The 20,986-nt window shown below is 44.0% G+C and overlaps 1 protein-coding gene across 3 annotated transcripts in view; it reads right to left on the bottom strand.

Moving 5' to 3' along the window:
• Positions 1–698: 698 nt before the first annotated feature.
• Positions 699–20,986, bottom strand: part of LOC146844085 (uncharacterized) — a 109,930-nt gene continuing 89,642 nt past the window's right edge. For 2 of the 3 annotated variants that reach the window (XR_014981129.1, XM_085651759.1), the window contains 2 exons: positions 15,491–15,537; positions 959–2,648 (listed from right to left, as the gene is read on the bottom strand). Coding sequence is in view for 1 of the 3 variants with exons in the window: in XM_085651759.1 (XP_085507885.1) it covers positions 2,430–2,648; positions 15,491–15,537 (266 nt within the window). In the remaining 2 variants the exon portion in view is untranslated. Of the gene's footprint in view, positions 2,649–15,490; positions 15,538–20,986 lie in introns of all 3 variants that reach the window. The other variant, XR_014981128.1, reaches the window with a different exon arrangement.

Genomic DNA, 20,986 nt, shown 5'->3' with positions numbered 1-20,986 from the left:
TTTTCAGTGAATATAGATATATATACATACATATATATATACTAATAACATAAACTCCAAATAAAAAACATTCTATTATAAATTAAAACATCACACTATTTAAAAAGCTTTAAACTTAAATTTCCCACTCCACTGAGTGCAACAGTAGGGAAAGTGTTGGATAGCGGAGGGGTAAACACTACTATTCTCACTCCAGTGAGTGCAACAGTAGAGAAAGTGTTGGATGGCGGAGGGGTAAAAAGTACTATTCCCACTCCGGTGTGAGCAAAAGTAGGGAAAGTGTTGGATAGCGGAGGGGTAAAAATGACTATTTCCACTCCAGTCTGTGCAACAGTGGGGACATTGTTGGATAATGGAGGGGTAATAATTAATAATCACACTGCAGTCAGTGCAACAGTAGGAAAATTGTTGGATGGAAGGAGGAACAATTAATCTCCTCACTCCATTCAGTTCAAAATTAAAAACAAAGAAATTATTAACAGCAAAAATGTTTAAAAAACTAAATAACTAAAAAAACATATAAATATGTTAAAAATGTAACTAGAAATATATTTCATAATAATAAATTCCCAAAAAATCATAATGTTAAACACATATGACAAGTACCTACAAATATTATATTAAATGAAATAAAAATTAATTTTCAAACAAAGATATATTTTTAATTAGAAATTATTTACAAACAAAAAGCATTATTTGTATTGCATGAATTAGCTTTTTTATTTCCTACCATATAACACCACACACTTCGCAAACCACATCTAAATGTAAAAAAATTGTACATCCATAATTAACATATTTAATTATCAATTAAAGAAATATTAGAACTAAAAAACAAATTGAATCTCATAAAAATGTATTACCTTCCCAAACTTTACCCCTATAATCCCCACAACCCAATGTGGAATCTGAAATATAAGCAAGAAATGAATCCACACAAACGGTCCTCAGTCAAGGGTAAGATAACAGCATTTATTAGAAACCACAACAGATTAGCGTGCAGCACGGGGGCACCCAGCAAAGTCACTGAGTGCCCAAAGATGTGACATTGGTGATAACTTTTATAAGCCAAAACCACAAAGGATACGGCATCATCACATACGTAGCACAAATTAAGCATAGTTCATTTGACCAATTTGCAAGGGCCTAGATAATTATATACCATTTAAGGTCCGAAAGGTACTGTTGCAGACTGCGTGACCTAGGTCTGCTTCTGGGACTTTCCACTGTAATGTAAGATATAGGTCTGGTGCTTTTTCAGTTAATAGTTGCAACATAATAGAATGGACCAGACATATTACAAAATGTGCTATGCTGAAATGTCTGTGTCTACATGAGCATCTTCTGTATTATTCTTGATCGAACCGTGTGTTACAAAAGCTGTGTCTCTGAAGCGAATGGTAAAGTACAGGCATTTTGTGCACTGCTTTTCATGTCAACTTAGCAGGGCCTAGAAGCTTACAGCATTTGGTATCATACAAGAAAGATGGCTTCTACATTGCCCCATCTGATACCAAATCACTATCTTCTAACCCCTCACCTCCCTGCCGGCCATTGATGAACAGTATTTCAATGTCTTTTGCAAATATTATTATCAGCGCAGTCACTATTATCCCTGGGACTGGTGTCAATATGGCTCCTGACACAGATGGCCATGTTCTGTCCCTTCGTCTTGTACTGGGCATTGTTCCTTTCTTTCACTTTTTAGTTAATGCCTCTGATAAGACCAGATCAGATCTCTTCTATTGCATAAATCACGCAATCCAAAATGTCAAGTCAAATGTCTGCTATTTCTTGTGCTATTGTTTGATGTCCAAAAAAGTGGGGAACAAGATGTCTTGCAAGATCAGGTCTCTTAACACACTCAATAGCGGAGTATTTGGCACAGTTAGTTCCAGCACACTATTTAATTTTATTCCAGGACACAATAACCTAATACGAATTATTAGTTGATACTCTTCTACCCTCACTTGTATAGATCTAAGCCTTCCAGATCTTGTTGCTGGCATTTGTCATAATTGGTGTGTGCTTAGGTAGTTACATACCCTTAACCAAGTGTTCAATTCAGTTCTTTGATGTTCCAAAGCCTTGTTTTTGATATCTAACTAGCGGGTGATGCACCTCCTAGGGGTCTATTGGTGCAGACACCAGTCAACCATGTAGAAGAAAACGTTGGTGCCTTGATGGTGTACTGTCAGAGGTTACTAGCACATGACAGTTGGCACTCCCTTGGAAAGTAGCTGGTACAGACGTCTTTGGAGTGATGATACCCAGAGGCCTGGGCTTGTTGTGCGCATTATGTTACTGCCTCTGGTGTCTTCTGTATTCTGTTGGAGGCCTAGCCTGCCCCGAGCAGGTGTCTGCCTCTATCTCCTGTTGTTCTTGTCTTGCGTGGTGGATCGAAGGTTGTACCTGCGAGGTGCCTCAGCTTATTCTCTGCTGTCTGGTCCGTCTGCTTTGGAGCTGTGGATCCAGGATGTCAGCCCTTGGCACTTCACTGCTGTTACTGTGCTGAGGATGATCTGGTGACGTCCCTTCCACCTTGGCTGGAAGCAGTGCCGTCGGGTGTGGGCTTTTACCCAGATCCAGTCACCAGGCTGCAGGTCATGTGGTGGTGGAGATGTTGCCTCTGGAAGAGCCTGCAGTACCTGGTGGTGAAGATAACGTAAGGTCTCTGTTAATTTCTTGCAGTAACATAAAAGCAGGTAGTCTGTTAATGATAGTGGAGCTGTGGACATATGGCCTGCAATGTTCATGGGGTGGCCAAATATTATTTGCTGGGCTGGGCTTTGTTACCCTATCTGGTGTGCTCCTCATAGTCAGCAGGGCTAGTGGTAGTGCACCTACCCATGAAAGTTCAGTTGATGCACACATTTTTCCAATCTTATTCCAAAGCGTGGGATAAGTTCCTGTAGGAGGCATTTGGCAACCGTATGTGCATCACAGTTCTCTGTTGGGTATGCTTCGGTCCACTTACTGAACATGCACACAATTACCATCACATGTTTGTACTTGTGGGTGGGGGACATGTCTATGAAGTCCATTTGGAGGCTTTCAAATGGTCTTGGGGAGGTGGGAAATGACCATGTGCAGTTGGTGTGCCCTTTCCAGTATTGTATTGTGCGCAAACAGTGCATTGCCTGCTGTTGGACCCGGCCTCGTAGAATGGCCCTCCGTGCCCCCGCACCACCGAAACCTGGTACCTACAGCCCAAGCACCCGGCCCAGCCGAACCTCCCCACCAGGACACACGCACCGACCCGGACATCCCCGTCCCTGGCCTCTCTCCTTTCGGCCACCCCGGGCCCGCGTGCCCACTTCATGCACCAAGATGGCCGCCCGGCCCCAGCGCGACCCGGGCCTAGAGGCGCCACTCCGGCTGGAGGACATCACGCTTCCAGGGGATGAGAGAGGGAGGAGCAGTTTCTATCGCACCTCTGAACTCCCCCGGGACGATGGGTTTCGATCGGCCCTCCGGCCTCCCTGAGGGCTGACTCCACGCCTGCTGGGTGTCTGGGACTCCTCCCGACCCGGCCCTGAAAGGATCAAAAGACTATAGCAGGAAGTCCCGACAAGCGACCCCCAGGTGACAAGACCCCTGCCTGCACAGACTCCGGACATCAAAGAGGGGTCGACCTATAACAAGGGGTGCTCTGGGTCTGTCCGGCAGATTCGACGCTGGAACAACAAGAGCCTGCCGACGCGGTCGCGGCTCCTGGAACTTGGACCCACCTGAGCCCTGCTGAGTGACTCGCGGCTCCCTGAAGATCGTAAGACCTCCGAACTTGTACCTGAGCCCTGCTGAGTGACTCGCGGCTCCCTGAAGATCGTAAGACCTCCGAACTTGTACCTGAGCCCTGCTGAGTGACTCGCGGCTCCAACGGTCTCTCACGGTCCCGCCGGACCCCGACTACAACATCGTATCCCCCAGCTCGAGGATTGTGAGCTGTGCGCCGGATACGTCCCTGCTTGAACCTTTACCAGAGACTGTCCCGCTACCCCCTACCCCTTCCGAGACTCTTGAGCCCGTGCTCACCTTGTACATATTTGCAGTGATAACCTACTTGATAAAGATTGTTTTCTCAGAATACCCGGTGTGGTCACTCTGTGTCGTGTGGTGCCAGAAGTACGATCCTAGATACGAGATTCCTCCCCCTGGGGAGTCTCCCACCAGTGCCCGGCTACGATACTTTGAGGGTGGGTCTCAGGGTAGTCAGGACCCCTTCCAGGCTCCTCTGAGGTCGCCGTCTAACACCTGCAAAGTCTTTCTGCTATTTGGCGGAACTTGGAGTTGTACCAGCATTGGGAAAACAGTCTCATTCATGCCATCTCGGCCAACATGTGGGAGATCGTGAAAAAAAGGCATGTGATAGAAGGAAGCATTGCTGAGGGCAGGCATATCTTCCCATTGGGCCCTGTCCATAACCCCTCCTTTGTTTGCACACATCCTCCTTTGGCCCATTTCTCTTTTTCATCCTCCCCTACCTTCCTCTTAATATAAATTGGGTCAGAGTGTACTGAGTCACTGTTATATTTAGTATTCTTCTCGCTGCTTGTTATTTGTACCATTGCTAACTGGCAGCCTCTCAGTGCTATTGTCTTTTCTTCCCCATCAATAAATGCGTTGCCCTTTGATACATATTCCATTGATGATGTGTGCGCTGCACATTTTATTATAGCCACTGTGGTTGGTCTTAGTAATGCTTGGAGGAAGCCACTGATCAACTGTGCATGTTATATTTGTTGGCCTGTGGGTGTGAGGAATCCCCTCATGGAGAGAGAGGGAAAGAGACAACATTTTGATAAACACAGAAAGTCACTGTTAATGCCAGACCTAATTAGGGGCTGAGTTATGAAATAAAGTGCACCCACGTACTCTGATTAAGTGCAGATATACATCTGTGGTTATTTCACAAGACTTTACAGAAGCAGGACAAGAAATAGTGCTCCTAGAAAATATTTGTGAACTGCATTTAAGCATGAGCAAATATGCAGGTATAGATCTACTCATGTGAAAATCTGAGTGTTTTCAAGCTCACTTTTCCTCCATCCACTTTTAGCCAACCTTGGAAGAAGTATTATGTCTGCCATTTTCAGGAGTAAAAATCCAACCTGTCTCAGCATTCCTACCATTACCTCCATCCTCTGTATGTAGATCTGTGGAACGTGGCAGCATAAGGTAATAGTTAGTATTCAAACCCTACTATGGAAGGAGCCCTGGCATAATCAGAAATGCTATTTTAGAGATCTTATATAATGATATTGCTGCCATAATTTGTCGCCGCATTGCATGGCATAAAAGGGACAAGTGTTTTTTGTCACAGGACACCTATACACTAACACCTCTAAAGACTGCACCTGTACATTAAAAGACATAATAAATTTGTACACATTGTATCCTTAAAACATCATAATACGAAGCACAGTTATTCAATGCGCACTATCCTTCTGCATTGGCATATACTCATTACTAAAGAACAATAAATAAACATAATATCACTACTCTTTGTCCAATCCTTTGTAGTCCCTGGCGAATGCACTGCTTTCAAAAGCATTTTAGCGCATTCCCCTTACAATATAAATTGTTATATATCCTGCAACTCTGAAGAACCTAGAAATGAAAAACATTAATATACATACACAATATTTCTTTTAGATGCATACATAAAATAGTACTTCTCCTTGATCCATTCAATTTAGGCAAAACCCTTTAAGAGCGCAATATACCTAGTGCTATTCTATATGTGCTTGTGAGGATGGTGGCGTTATATGTTAGGCTGTCGTCTGTGGAGTGAGAAATGGGGAAAACAAGCCAGCTACCTAACATGACCTAATTGTGTTATCCTGGGCATTTCATTTTCATCTTAGCAACTTACATCTTTTTTAATAATGGGAACCCAGGCCACCCAGATCATTCATCTTTTAGCTCAATAGCTAATATGTTCAAATGCACACTTTGAAAAAACCAGAACTTGAAACAGGGACAATACCTATCAATGCACGGAAATAACCTGATCACTGGCAGGAGGGTCCTCTGTTCCCCCTGCTTTTTAATTAAGTAGCCTTTGCGCAATGTAATGGAATCTTTTGTCCTTTAAAATAGCAAATGTCTCCTGTTGTAAATCACTCTGGGAGATGGGGTGGGGGACCTGTGGATAACATCACTCTGGCCCTCACAATATCAATTGACAAGACACCAAACGGGCACGTACGACACACATCTTTTCTCTGACGTTCTTGCATCTGAAAATGTTGAACCAAAACCTATTAAAGAGCATATACACAAAATAACATTTCCCTTCATCAATCTTTAAATGAACCTTAAACAATAATAATTTCTAACAGTTATTCAATCCTATTTTGTTAATATACCCTTAAGAATTGGCATTTCCTTCCATTCTCCGCTGCGAAGAATACATATTTTTTTGTATAACCAGTTCTGTTCATACCCACAGAAAACTGTTGTAGTGTGGTGTAGTCTTGGCGCAATGCCCAGAATCTGTGGCCAGCCCACGATCGTTATTTCAAAGCCAGTCCACAAGAGTTTTCTTTAACCCCTTAATGTATCATATGATCAAAGGCCGTGCTGGCCATTTCTCAGTAACTATTGCTTTATTTTTTTTTTCTCACTCTTTCTACTCTACAAAATTATCAGGCGTTCCCTTCCATCTATTTGTCTCCCTTCCTGTCTCATTAGTTCTATGTACCCTCTTCTTTGTTCTACATGTAATTTCAGAAATACGTTGGTAAAGGACATGAGATCTGCTCTGGACCATGAGACATGTACAAATTCCACTTTATTCTCCTTTTCCCCAGGTGGAGGGGGCACATTTCACAGGGGCATTATCAATGTGGTGCGTTGTGGGCACTTGGAAAGAAATCAGGGAACGTGAATTTGACAACATCGCAACTATAATATGGAGAGAGGGGGGCTGTTCCCGTATTCTGTGTTAGTCTTAGGGCCAAAGCTTTCTGCTTAGAAGCACAGTGGGCCTCAGGACCTTAGCCCATTAAGACGCGGTATTGTATTTTATTTTTCTGTGCATAATCTTAACAGCTTATTTTTCTTTCTGCAGAACTTGAAAGGTGCATAGGCTGCGTCCTGTCCCATAGTTACAAGAGAAGCAGTATTTTGAAACATCCTGTCAAAAGTTCTATTTGGTTAACTTCCCCATTTATGAGTTTGTGCACGAGAAATTTGCAAAAGGTCTGCTCATCATGGGACAGCTTGGTGGGTTGTGCCCCTGTGGTAGAGAATACCAGTGCATAAATATGTGTTTAGCACGCACAATGTATCCTCTCTAAAAACACATTTACTTTGCACTGGTAAGGGTAAACACACTTCAGCGCGCCCCCCACTTCCTCACAGAGGAGAAGCGTGCTCACTCATGTACATTAATCTAACTGAAGGGATGTCTATCAACCCCTTACTGATGATAGAGTGGGCCTGCCCAAAATTTGTTGTGCAAGCTCAGGGTCCAAGAACTCTGTTGCTAGAGTATTACAAAACAAACCCTATAATTAAATAAAAGCACTTCAAATAAATGCACACAATACAATAACAGATCTTCAAATTAATGCATATAATGCAATACCAACACCAACACCCTCCTTGTTGTGAGTAGGTGGGCACCTATTCACATCTGGAGACCACCCTTGGTATCCATCAGGAGGCAGTGCACCAGAGCCAACTGATCTCTGGTCACCACTTTTTCATGTCGTACGTTCCTTGACACGGGGACTGTAAGTCCGGTCTTCTAGCAGTCATGTCATGCCATTATGTACAAATAGTATGGAGTGGAGTCCTTGGCTTAGGGCCACGTTGTATGCCAGGGAGTCTTTGGGGGGGGGGCTGGCTGAGCGTTATCTAGTTTGTTTTTACCTAGTGAATTTCCCATTGTGAGAGGTGAGTGTGGAGTGTGGCAAGTGCAAGCGCTAAACAGGGACAGGGCAGACACACCGGACAGATGGGTGGGGGCCTCGCGCCGGACAATGGACAGACACCACCACAGTGGGTTAACGCACGTGATCATACTCTTCTCAGCCACTCTCCAGCTGAGGTGATAGCAGAGGGAGCCATTCGTCAGGCAAACAGACAGATCAGTTACTTCAAGTTCACCCAAGCGGTTATAAGTGAGAATGAGAAATAGTTCTGGGTGCTAAATACTGGTGTCCCATGAACGGAAGAAAAGGTGACAGAATAGTGTCGGAAGGAAGGTTAGTAATTCCGCCTCCTTGCAGTCTTCCGTTATCCCATAAGCTGGCGGAAGGGGCGGCTAGGCGGAATTGGAGTCTGTCAGGCAATCCACTAGATAGTGCAGGGTGGTGAACTCTACATGCAGTGCAGGCAAACATATGAAACAAAACACATCCCTGCGCGCAGCGCTGTCAAAGAGGCTGTGTACTAAGAGTATGTGTATTGCCCTTACGCTAATCCCAAAATAGTAACGGGGGACTTTTATTACGTCAAGAGGTCTCAGGGACAGGACGCAGAGGGTCACTTGCCCTGTATATTATTATTGAACGATGGCGTAAAGGACAATTGGTATGGGGCAGTCAGACAGATTAGCATCGTCAAATGTTAGTGGTGTTAGCGTCACAATACCCAAAGAAGAGATAACATCATACAGAGACTAGTAAAGCTCTGGAACCCTAACCAAACCTTGCCACTATATATAAGAGGCCTATGTAGTACACAAAAGAAATGCAAGGAATCCCCATAGCAACAAACAAAACAGCAACCACGAATAAATCAACAACAACAAACAGGTTAACTACAACAAATAGGTCAACTGATACTCCCCCCCCCCTGTGCCTAGGAAATTCCCTAGGCACAGCTGGAGACCGCCTCAGGCGTCCAGTAGGAGGCAGCGCCCCACTGGGTACCCGGGTCCAGCGGCGCTGAGGTGAGGCAACTTGGCCCAGACCTGAGAACAGGGACCTGGAGAACTGGTGCCCTAAGAAACCGTTGCAACCAAAAGAGGGGCAGTCCAGGGACCGCCACTCCCACGATATCGTACCTGTACCAAACAGGATGCGCGCTGTCAGGGGTGCAAAACCGCCACCACCTGAACCTGGGGAGCCAAACTGCCACAACTCTAAAACGAGGGGCTACCTGCTACCACCCAAAACCTGGGGAGCATAACTGCTACAACTCTAGAACGAGGAGCTACCTGCTACCACCCAAACTGGAGTACATAACTCCCAAAGGAAACTTACCGGCGTCTGTTGAGTCTGGCAAAGCGTACCGACCTCCGTTCAAGTCAACGGGAAAAATCCGTGAATGTCCTGCCCCCCCCAACGGCCGGGGACTCTCTGCTAGCAAGACAGGGGGGTGCAGTAGGTCGCCCTCCTCGGCACGCCATCAGCCAGGTGCTGCCTGGCACCAGGGAGTCACTGCGTGCTGGGAACCTGCAGAAGGGCGCTGTCACCGGCCAGGTGGGGAGGGAATCCAGACCAGGAACTGAACGGTAGAGCAAAAATGCACATGTAAAAATTCAGGCAGAGAGCGGCAGCAATGTCAGAGATCAAGAGCTACGCACGGAACCAGAGGAGAAAGCCTGTCTGCATCCTCTAACGAGGGGCAGACACAAAACAGGAACTCAGTCCACATCCGAATGATGACAGACCGCAAAGTAAATCACAAGAGCCACAAAAAGAACACAGAAGAAAGTGATAAGTACAGGCGTAATGATAGCCATTGAGGTTTCCCACAAGTCGGGGAAGCAGACCTTATATATGTCGCCCGGGCACAAGCATATTACCCTTGACATAGGAGAGAGAGAGAGAGAGAAAGGAAAAGGGAGCAGGAGCCAGAGGCAAAGCGAAGTCAACAGACGGGCAGACAGTCCCCCAGCGTTCCAAGGGAGGCGGAGGAGAGAGGAAGGCAAATGGAAATCGTCCTTCATCCACACGTCTCCGAACCCTGATGGAAGCTGGAGTCCAGGCCGCCAGTCCTTGAAATCGCCAGTGGTCTGGAAGCTGCATTCTCCACCAAATGTGGAATCTGAAATATAAGCAAGAAATGAATCCACACAAACGGTCCTCAGTCAAGGGTAAGATAACAGCATTTATTAGAAACCACAACAGATTAGCGTGCAGCACGGGGGCACCCAGCAAAGTCACTGAGTGCCCAAAGATGTGACATTGGTGATAACTTTTATAAGCCAAAACCACAAAGGATACGGCATCATCACATACGTAGCACAAATTAAGCATAGTTCATTTGACCAATTTGCAAGGGCCTAGATAATTATATACCATTTAAGGTCCGAAAGGTACTGTTGCAGACTGCGTGACCTAGGTCTGCTTCTGGGACTTTCCACTGTAATGTAAGATATAGGTCTGGTGCTTTTTCAGTTAATAGTTGCAACATAATAGAATGGACCAGACATATTACAAAATGTGCTATGCTGAAATGTCTGTGTCTACATGAGCATCTTCTGTATTATTCTTGATCGAACCGTGTGTTACAAAAGCTGTGTCTCTGAAGCGAATGGTAAAGCACAGGCATTTTGTGCACTGCTTTTCATGTCAACTTAGCAGGGCCTAGAAGCTTACAGCATTTGGTATCATACAAGAAAGATGGCTTCTACACCACCGCTAAAATTAAACTGTAAAAAAATTATTACAGAATTGCTACTTATTTACTATTAAACCCTAATAGTATTTAACAACTAATTATAAATTAAGTAAAATGTATTTACTTCCCACCCTTTACTGGTATCAAAGAAAAACCCACACACAACAAATAGAAACAATTCCCCTAATTACATATCAATTAATTCATTAATATGAATCATCAACTAATTCTTTTTTAATTAAACATAAATTACTTCCCTCCCTTACCTCTATAAACCCCACACCTAAAATTAAGTACACAATTTCCATACTTAATTTGTAATTAATGAATCAATATTAATTAACAACTAATTATTACTTAATTAAACATAACTTACTTCCCACAATTTACCCCTATAAACCCTACAACCCGCACCTAAAATTAATTACACAATTTCCATAATTAACTTTCAATATATTAATATAAATTAACAACTAATTATTAATTAATCAAAAATAAATTACTTCCCACAGTTAACTCTATAAAATCTAAATTAAATAAATATTAACAAATAATAAATATAATAATTTATTATAAATAAATTACTTCCCACTCCATGCCCACAACCCACTACAAACGAAGAAAAGCAAACTTAAATTAAAATAAAATTGACAACTGCTAAAAATATAATACATGCATTAAAAAACATAACCAATACTTAAAAAAAACATACAGTTAGAACATAAACTAAAATACATAACACTAATTAAAAAATCGATATTTTAAGCAACTATATTTTTGCAAATGATATTAATGACTTCTATATTTTTTTAAACAATATTTCTTACCTCAAAATCTATATTCTTGACCACGATATTCTTGCTGTTGATATTTCTGTGTCACGATATTTCCAACTCAATATTTGTGTAAGTCGTCATTTCCAACTCGATATTCTGTCTCAATACCCCAGGTAATGAGTGACCGGAAAAACAAAATAATGACTATCACACATTGGGGAATCTCCCTGACAGCTATCTGTAATTTGGTTTTTTTTTTAACATTGCATTTAATTCTTGATTGTGGGACAATATAATATATGATTGGGGGGATTTGAGACACTTAGGGCCCGATTTCGATCCCATTCGGAAATCTGTCCGAATGGGAAACACAACCGACACGCACGGAGCACAGTACATACGAGCGACACATACGGAAACCAGTGATTCGGCCGGAAAAGAGCCCGACATGACAGACTCGTACGCGAACGATGCCACATAGGTTAGTGTTAGACCTGACATAATTGACGTGGGTCTCCCTTCCTCTTTACGCTTCCTATCTTTTATGTTGGCTGGATTTAGATGCTCTGGGCACCATGCTACTGCTAATCAGTGCCACAGCGCAAATGCGCCCTGTGTAAAGATGACTGTATGAATTAGGATAACCATAACGCCTAGGTCTGTGTAGCATGTTTTAATAGCGAGTTACCCTCCATTTCACTGTTACTATTGTGAAGCTATCCGTTCTCATAGGCCGGAATGGGCAGGTTGAGAATTACCTTCTATAATACTATCTGACCCCCAGAACCTGATAGGAACTTCAAGTTTGATATGTTTATGCTCAGGACATTGAGATACACCTTTTAGTAAGAACCATTTATATATCCCATGTTCGAAAATGCCTCTTCTGGAAACGTGGTATTTTCTTGCCTGAGCTTTCCTGTAGGCATTGCTAGTATGTGTATTGGCCGTCTGGTTTTGGAGCAGCAGGGCTAGCTGGGTCAGACCTGGCTGCAGAGAAAGATCGGTATTCAGAGCATGGGGAGGGGTGACTCTTTGATCGGAGCAAGGCCGTGCCTGGAAAGGGGAATGATGGCTCGACCCCCCCCCCACTGGATGTCTGATAGCAGACCCCCGCATTCTGAAAGGGCAGGATGTCGCCTTGTAAACCAAGTGCTCCCTGACCCCACCGAACTGGTTCTTACTGGATTTAGTGATTTGTGGCTTTAGAGAACAAATACTCTTTTAGTTATAAAGCGCTGCGCTGGAACCTTGTCCAGGTGTATTCCTTCTGGATGTCAAGACAAAACTCTGTCCAAGTGAACAGAGAAAAGGAATTTTGCAACTTTCACCAAGCTTGCTGAAGAAACTACCCGCAGGACTGAATCGAGAGTGCCTACTGCCGAGGTCTCAGGAACATTAGACTTCACTGTACCTTGGTGTCAATAAGTTTTCCCCCTTCTTTTGATGTATTGCATCTTATATGTCCGCACACCAATGCTTTTATGATATAATTTTATCGAAATAAAGCTTTTTGACTTGACTTGACATTAGACTTCACTCCGTCAGCCATCAGAATTCCTGTGCGAGGAATTCTGCTTGCAGGTGAGGCCTCCGTCGAGCAATCCGTAGCCTCTAGTTCTACTGTGAGGAATGCGGGCTGGGAACCTTCGCTGAATCTGTGTGGGCCACTGCAGCTGAGAGAGAGCTGACGCTGCTGAGAGCCCACCTGAATTTGAACCTCCGGAACCTTCGCTGAATCTGTGAGCGTCGCTGCAGCTAAGAGAGAGCTGCTGCTGCTGAGAGCCCACCTGAATTTGAACCTTTGGAACTCTCACTCAATCTGTGTGGGCCGCTGCAGCTATGAGAGAGCTGTAGCCACTGAGTGCCCACCATTGTACCAGCCTGGTCGAGACCATCCTTCATCCTGTGGGCCGCCGCAGCTAAGAGAGAGCTGCTGCTGCTGAGTGCCCGCACCCCTTGCCATTTGGCATCATCGTGAGTCATCTTGTGGGCCGCCGAAGCTAAGAGAGTGCTGCTGCTGCTGAGTGCCTGCACCCCTTTCCATTTGCATCATCGTGATTTGTCCTGTGGGCCGCCGCAGCTAAGAGAGAGCTGTGGCCGCTGAGTACCCGCATCTTCACCAACTTTGCATCATTGTGAACTGTCCTGTGGTCCGCTGCAGCTAAGAGAGAGCTGCTGCCGCTGAGTGCCCGCACCTTTGCCAAATTTGCATCATCGTGATTCGTCCTGTGGGCGGCAGCAGCTAAGAGAGAGCTGCTGCCACTGAGTGCCAGCACCTTTGCCAACTTTGCATCATCGTGATTCGTCCTATGGGCCGCTGCAGCTAAGAGAGAGCTGCTGTTGCTGAGTGCCCACACTTTTGCCAACTTTGCATCATTGGGATCTGTCCTGTGGGCCGCCGCAACAAAGAGAGAGCTGCCGCCGTTGAGAGCTCGCCTGAATTTGAACCTTCGGAACCCTCGCTGAATCTGTGTGGGCCGCTGCAACTAAGAGAGAGCTGTAGCTGCTCAGTGGCCACCGTTGTGCCAGCCTGGTCGAGACCATCCTTCGTCCTGCGGGCTTCCGCAGCTAAGAGGGAGCTGCTGCCGCTGAGTGTCCGCATCTTCGCCAACTTTGCATCATTGTGAACTGTCCTATGGGCCACTGCAGCTAGGAGAGAGCTGCTGCCGCTGAGTGCCCGCACCTTTGCCAACGTTGCATCACCGTGATTCATCCAGTTGGCCGCCGCAGCTAAGAGAGAGCTGCTGCCGCTGAGTGCCTGCACCGTCGCCAACTTTGCATCATCATGATTCATCCTATGGGCTGCAGCAGCTAAGAGAGCTGCTGTCGCTGAGTGCCCACACCTTTGCCAACTTTGCATCATCGTGATTCATCCTGTGGGCCGCTGCAGCTAAGAGAGGGCTGCTGCCGCTGAGTGTCCGCACCTTTGCCAGCTTTGCATCATCGTGATTCGTCCTGTGGGCCACCGCAGCTAAGAGAGAGCTGCTGTCGCTGAGTGCCCGCACTTTTGCCAACTTTGCATCATTGGGATCTGTCCTGTAGGCCGCCGCAGCTAAGAGAGAGCTGCTGCCGCTGAGCGCCGCACATTTGCCAACGTTGCCTCATTGTGATTTGTCCTGTGGGCTGTAGCAGCTAAGGGAGAGCTGCCGCCGCTGTGTGCCGCATCTTGTTGACCATTGTCGAGGATTGTCGCCATCGTCACGTGGGCTGTCGCTGTCAGGATTGGTCAAAAGTGTTTCGAGTCTAAACGATTGGGTCCAACATTTAAATCTAAGCAAGCTTACTAACTGTTGAATTCCCCCATTAATTGGTCTCAGTCAGTGGGTAGGGTAATTGCAAAATCATAAGTTAGGAAACGTTATGCTCCTCACACTGTCCAAACATGGCGGCCCCTTTGTAGGTTAGCGCTCTAGTTGTTGCACCCTCGTTTGACAGCTCAGCTGTATCGAGCGCGCTCACCTGATTATCGGCGCACTTCAACTGAAGACCTTCGCCGGTTGGAACGCGTTTTCTGTCTCCTCAGAAAGCGCATTTTCCTGCTTGTTTCCAGACTCTCTGAATCCCTATTTTGCAACTCCCAGCAGAATTCGTGCGAGGTTCCTATGCTCGCATTTTCACAGTGACGCCTTTGGTGAGGTATTTTGTATTTTCTGAGAGATAATGAGCAGTTCCTGCAGCGCACCTGTTTTCAAGTGATTGTATCCTTTTTGGGTGGCAGCGCTAACTAATTTTGTCCAGATAAGGAACTCAGTGGGCCAATGCTTTGTCTGTAACTTGATTTTCCCAGCTAGGCTATCAAGTAGGCTACAGGCATATCGTTTCAGTGTTCCATTTCTCCGCAAGAACTAGTTATTTTCACCCAAAACTAAAACTTTGGAATACTGCAGAGACTTTTCGTTTATGAGAAGAAAACTTACTCATCTAGCTGCAACAGAGAAACTATAAGAGGGAATTTACTTAATGTCCTTCAAACATCGAAATTCTAGCAGTTGGGTGTTCACAGCTTTTCTACTCAACAAGTAAGCAGGAATATATATATATATATATATATATATATATATATATATATATATATATATATATATATATATATATATATATATATATATATATATATATATTGTACTTACCAACACAGCAACGCCAGCTCTGGAACTTCTTTCCTGAGGATAAAAGACTGAAAGAGAAAAAGACATTTATTTAAATACTGCTTTGAGTCAGAAGTAAAGGCATCTTTAAAATTAGAATATGAAGACGTAAAACTTATAAATAAGAGAGAGGCAAGATTCCACACAAGTCAAGGTAAACCACACTTCACTAAAAGTTAGAAATACAGAACAAAGAATTTGAGGCCCTTTTAGGAGTTCAGAGCTGTAATAATTGTGTGCTTATTGTTGCAGGTGCGGATAGATCCTTCTTGGGTAGTATCCAGTGAAGACACAGTGTGGCAGTCTCTCTTTCTGTCCCATTCCCCTTTCCCCCCTGCTTCTGATATCGGAGACATTCTGGTTTAGAGGCATTGGGGAGTTGGGAAACATTCGTCGGGGTACTTCGGCCATTCAGTTCCTGTGGAAGAACCTTGATCAGGTATTTGGCTTGACAGATTGAAGTGCCTTACCTTTTCATTCTACCCGAACAGAATGGCTGAAGGTTTTGATGTCAAGACATTTGCATCAATATTAGAAGGTTTAAAAAAGCAATTGAGTGAAACCAGGGAGGAAGTTAGAAAATCTAATCAAGAGGCTAGTTATTTAAGGCAAAGAATTGATGAATTAGCTATTAGCCCAAGTCCAAATTTTAGTGAGCAGAAACCCACAGCATTTACACCTTCCTCATCGACTTCTGAGTTAACTACTCAGGTAATCCATGCCATGTCTCCCACGATCCCGCTAGCTCCTCCAGAGAGATTTCAGGGAGATCCTCATAGGGCTCAAATTTTCCTCACACAGTGTTCATTACACTTTTTGTGTAAGCCCATTATCTTTAAAGAGGACCAATCTAAAGTTGCGTTCATGCTGTCTTACTTGAGCGGAGATGCTGCAGCCTGGTCCATGCCTTTGGTGACTATGAATGATCCTGTTCTTTATAATTTTGAAGGTTTCAAGACTGAGTTTCTATGAATTTTTGATCGCAGAACCATCTCTCAGACCACAGATAATGAGCTGTTAGATTTGAAACAAGGGAACCGTGAGTTGGTGGCCTATTTGGCTCAGTTTAACAAATTAATCGTAGAAACAAATTGGCCAGAGTCAAAACGAGTTGCAATTTTTTACAGAGGTCTGAGAGAGGAGTTGAAGGATGGACTTGCTCAGATTCCGAAGAGGCACACCAATGTATCAGAATTAAATGATCTAGTACTGCAGATAGATCAGCGTCAATTTGAAAGAAGGAGTGAGCGGCGGAAAGAATTTCGACAAATTCTACCCAGATTTGACAGGATTAAATCCGAAGTACCTAAGACCAGTGATCTCGGAACTACGGAAGAACCTATGCAAATAGGCACTGTACGTGGGCCCTTGAGTAAAGAGGAATGAGAAAAAAGACGTCAAGGAAAGTTGTGCATGTATTGTGGCGGGGCAGGCCATTTCGTCAAGGAGTGTCCAAAGAAGCCTAAGAATTCATCATGGGTAAAAGACAGGCCCCATCAGTAGGCGGAGTTGCTCTGGTGGGAGCTGTACAAGAGACAACTCCAAACGCTCAACAGTTAGTGAACACTCTTCAATCGTCTGCTCCTCATTTAATAATTTCCAGTCAAATTTCGTTTTGAGAGATTAAGGTTGAGGAAGTTTCGGTAATGATTGATTCCGGAGCAACTGGAAATTTTTGTGTTATCCAATTCGCCAAGTCTTTGGGAATATCTTTTGTCAAGAAAGATAAACCGGAGCCAGTGAGAGCGGTGGATGGCACCAACCTCTCTTCTGGACCTATTACCTATGACACTGAGGAGATCACATTGTTGGGTCCAGAGAAACATCGAAGTATTATAAGTTTCAATCTGATTGACGCCCCGCAATTCCAGTTGATTCTAGGACTAACCTGCCTTACTGAGCACAATCCGAAAATTGATTGTGCAAAAAGAACAATAGATTTGAATTCAGACTATTGTGTCAAGCATTGTTTTGATCTTGACAAAATTGTATCTCGACCGCCCCCATCAGTTTGTTTGGTGGAACAGGCTCGTATGATTTGTGCCGTGGAAATACAAACCATTCCTGAAGAGTATCGAGACTTGGAGGCAGTATTCAATGAGAAAGAAGCCATGAAATTACCCCCACATCGGGAGTATGATTGCAAGATAGAACTGGAACCGGGAGCTTCTTTACCTTGTAGCCGCATTTATGTGTTATCAGAAGCAGAGAACAAGCATTTAAAAGACTATTTAGATCAATATCTTGCCAATGGATTCATCCGTCCCTCCCAATCACCTGTCTCCTCTCCTCTTTTTTTTATTCCTAAGAAAGACGGGAGTTTGAGAACTTGTATAGACTATTGTGCATTAAATCTGGTCACTAAGAAGAATAGGTATCCTTTACCTTTGATCTCAGAACTTTTGGATCAAGTAAAAGAGGCTCAAGTTTATACCAAATTGGATTTGCGAGGGGCATATAATTTGGTTCGCATGGCTGAAGGGCACGAGTGGAAAACAGCGTTCCGGACTCGTTTTGGGCTATTCGAGTATCAAGTTATGCCTTTTGGTCTATGCAATGCCCTGTCTGCTTTTCAGCATTTTGTCAATGATATACTACGAGAATTCTTGGACCGCTTTGCCGTAGTATACATTGATGACATCCTCATTTTTTCCAAGAACATGGAAGAGCATGTACGGCATGTCAGAACAATTTTGGAGCGTTTACTGGAACATCAGCTGTTTGTAAAATTGGAGAAATGTTTTTTCAACTCAACACGTATAGAATTCCTAGGTTAGATTCTTTCACCTGAAGGAGTGTCCATGGACGACTCTAAAGTAAAAGCCATTAAGGATTGGCCTGCTCCACGATCAGTAAAAGAGATACAGAGTTTCCTGGGATTTGCCAATTTCTACCGATGATTCATTCAAAACTTTTCAGAGAAGGTCTGTCCATTACACGATTGCTTAAGAAGAATGAAAAGTTTGTGTGGAATGCGGAAACTGAAAGGGCCTTCCAATTATTGAAAGAAACCTTTATTACGGCACCAGTTTTGCAACATCCAAATTTGGCGGAACCATTTTTTGTGGAAGCTGATGCTTCCAACTTGGCTATTGGAGGAATTCTCTCTCAGCGGCATTAGGATACTGGCCAACTCCATCCTGTGGCTTTTCGTTCTCGAAAGTTGTCAGCTGCTGAGATTAACAACTCCATTGCCGACAAAGAATTATTGGCTGTAAAGGATGCTTTTCAAGAGTGGAGACATTATCTATTTGGCGCGAAACATGAAATTACTGCGTTCACTGACCATAGAAACTTACAGTTTTTGAAATCAGCCAGAACTCTCACTCCAAGGCAGCTCCAATGGTCACTCTTTTTTGCGGATTACAATTTTGTCCTGACCTACAAGCCCGGTTCAGTTAATGGAAAGGCCGATGCTTTATCTCGTTTGAATGTTGGTGAAGGGAAAGAAGAAGTAAAAGAAGGGCATATAATCCCAGAAGAGAAGATTGTGAGCACCACAGTCTACGAGGAACTGGAGGAAAATATCAAGGAGAATCTCCCTCCCAGTGAGTTAGAATCTTGGAAGATGGAAGGACCTGAGCGAGAAATAAAGGGGTGGTAAACCTTTTTTCCAAGGAAAACCTTTTGTGCCTAATGAGGACCTCCGGAAAGAGGTGATTCAACTGTTTCATGATCACCCATTGGCTGGGCATAAGGGTGTTAAAAAGACTTTGGAACTCCTGAAAAGATCATTTCGTTGGCCTGGCATGGAAGCTCAAGTGAGACAGCATGTTGCTACTTGTGAGCAATGTGTTAAAGGAAAGGTAGATCGTCAAACTCCACAGGGTCTTCTCATGCCTTTGCCAGTTGCTCCGTGCCCATGGCATACAGTTTCCATGGATTTCATTGTAGATCTGCCTTCCAGTCAAGGTTACTCTGTTATCTGGGTTATTGTGGACCATTTTTCTAAGATGAGCCACTTCATTCCTCTAAAAGCCCTTCCGAATGCTTCCCAACTGGCAAACCTGTTTATTCAGAACATAGTGAAACTCCATGGAATTCCTAAAGTTGTGATTTCTGATCGAGACCCCAATTTGCGTCCCAATTTTGGAGATCCTTTCTGAAGGGGCTTGGTGTTGATTCTCGTTTGTCCACCAGTTTTCATCCTGAGACTGATTGGCAAACTGAGAGAGTCAATCAGGATTTAGAACAATATTTACGTCTCTATTTAATGGATCAAGAGGGAGAGTGGCCTGATTTTCTGGGTACAGCCGAATTTGCATACAATAATTCAATCCATTCCTCTACTGGTTACTCACCTTTTTATTTAAACTCAGGTAGACATCAAAATATGCTGCTAGGTAAGGTTGAAGTGGAGGTTCCTGTAGCTGGAGAAGTGATACAGAAGTTTCAAGAAGCTTACCAAAAGGCTTCGGAGAATCTAGTTAAGTCCAAGAATTCTCATAAGAAGCAGGCAGATAAACGACGAAAGGTTAGTCCAGTTTTTAAGCCAGGAGATCAGGTCTGGATTTCTACTCGACATATGAGATTGAGAGGTAATAGGAAATTTCAACCTAGATTTGTGGGTCCTTATCCTGTAGTCAAAATGGTGAATCCCGTTAGTGTTAAGGTTAAACTTCCTAGTAAGTTTAAGATTCATCCAACCTTTCATGTCTCTTTAGTAAAAAGAAGTCCCTCTAATTTAAGACGTTTGTCACCACCAGTTCCAATTCAAGTACAATCACAAGAAGAATTTGAAGTTAAGAGAATTCTAGACTCCAAATGTAAGAAGGGTCAACTATTTTATTTGATTGACTGGAAGGGTTTTGGCCCGGAAGAAAGATCATGGGAGCCCAGTTCAAACGTTCATGCCTCGAGATTAATAAGAGAATTCCACAAAACGAATCCACAGAAGCCTAGAGAGGGGGTTTTGGTGGGGGGTACTGTCAGGATTGGTCAAAAGTGTTTCGAGTCTAAACGATTGGGTCCAACATTTAAATCTAAGCAAGGTTACTCACTGTTGAATTCCCCCATTAATTGGTCTCAGTTAGTGGCTAGGGCAATTGCAAAATCATAAGTTAGGAAACATAATGCTCCTCACACTGTCCCAACATGGCGGCCCCTTTATAGGTTAGCGCTCTAGTTGTTGCACCCTCGTTTGACAGCTCAGCTGTATCGAGCACGCTCACCTGATTATCGGTGCACTTCAACTGAAGACCTTCGCCGGTTGGAACGCATTTTCTGTCTCCTCAGAAAGTGCATTTTCCTGCTTTTTTCGAGACTCATTGGGGCCGATTCACAGAACTAACTTAAGACAAAATCCTAAATTTACTACTTTTGGTATTCACCGAAGCTAGGAAGACAGACTTAGGACAGACTTAAGACAAACTTAAGACAGACTTAAGACAGACTTAAGACAAACTTAAGACAAAATCCTAACTTAAGTCTGTCTTAAGTCTGTCTTAAGTCTGTCTTAAGTCTGTCTTAAGTTTGTCT

Source organism: Triturus cristatus, chromosome 4_1 (assembly GCF_964204655.1).
Source record: "Triturus cristatus chromosome 4_1, aTriCri1.1, whole genome shotgun sequence".
Classification (NCBI taxonomy): domain Eukaryota; kingdom Metazoa; phylum Chordata; class Amphibia; order Caudata; family Salamandridae; genus Triturus; species Triturus cristatus.
The sequence above is the reverse complement of the archived record's forward strand: the minus strand, read 5'-3'. Positions and strand labels throughout refer to the sequence as shown.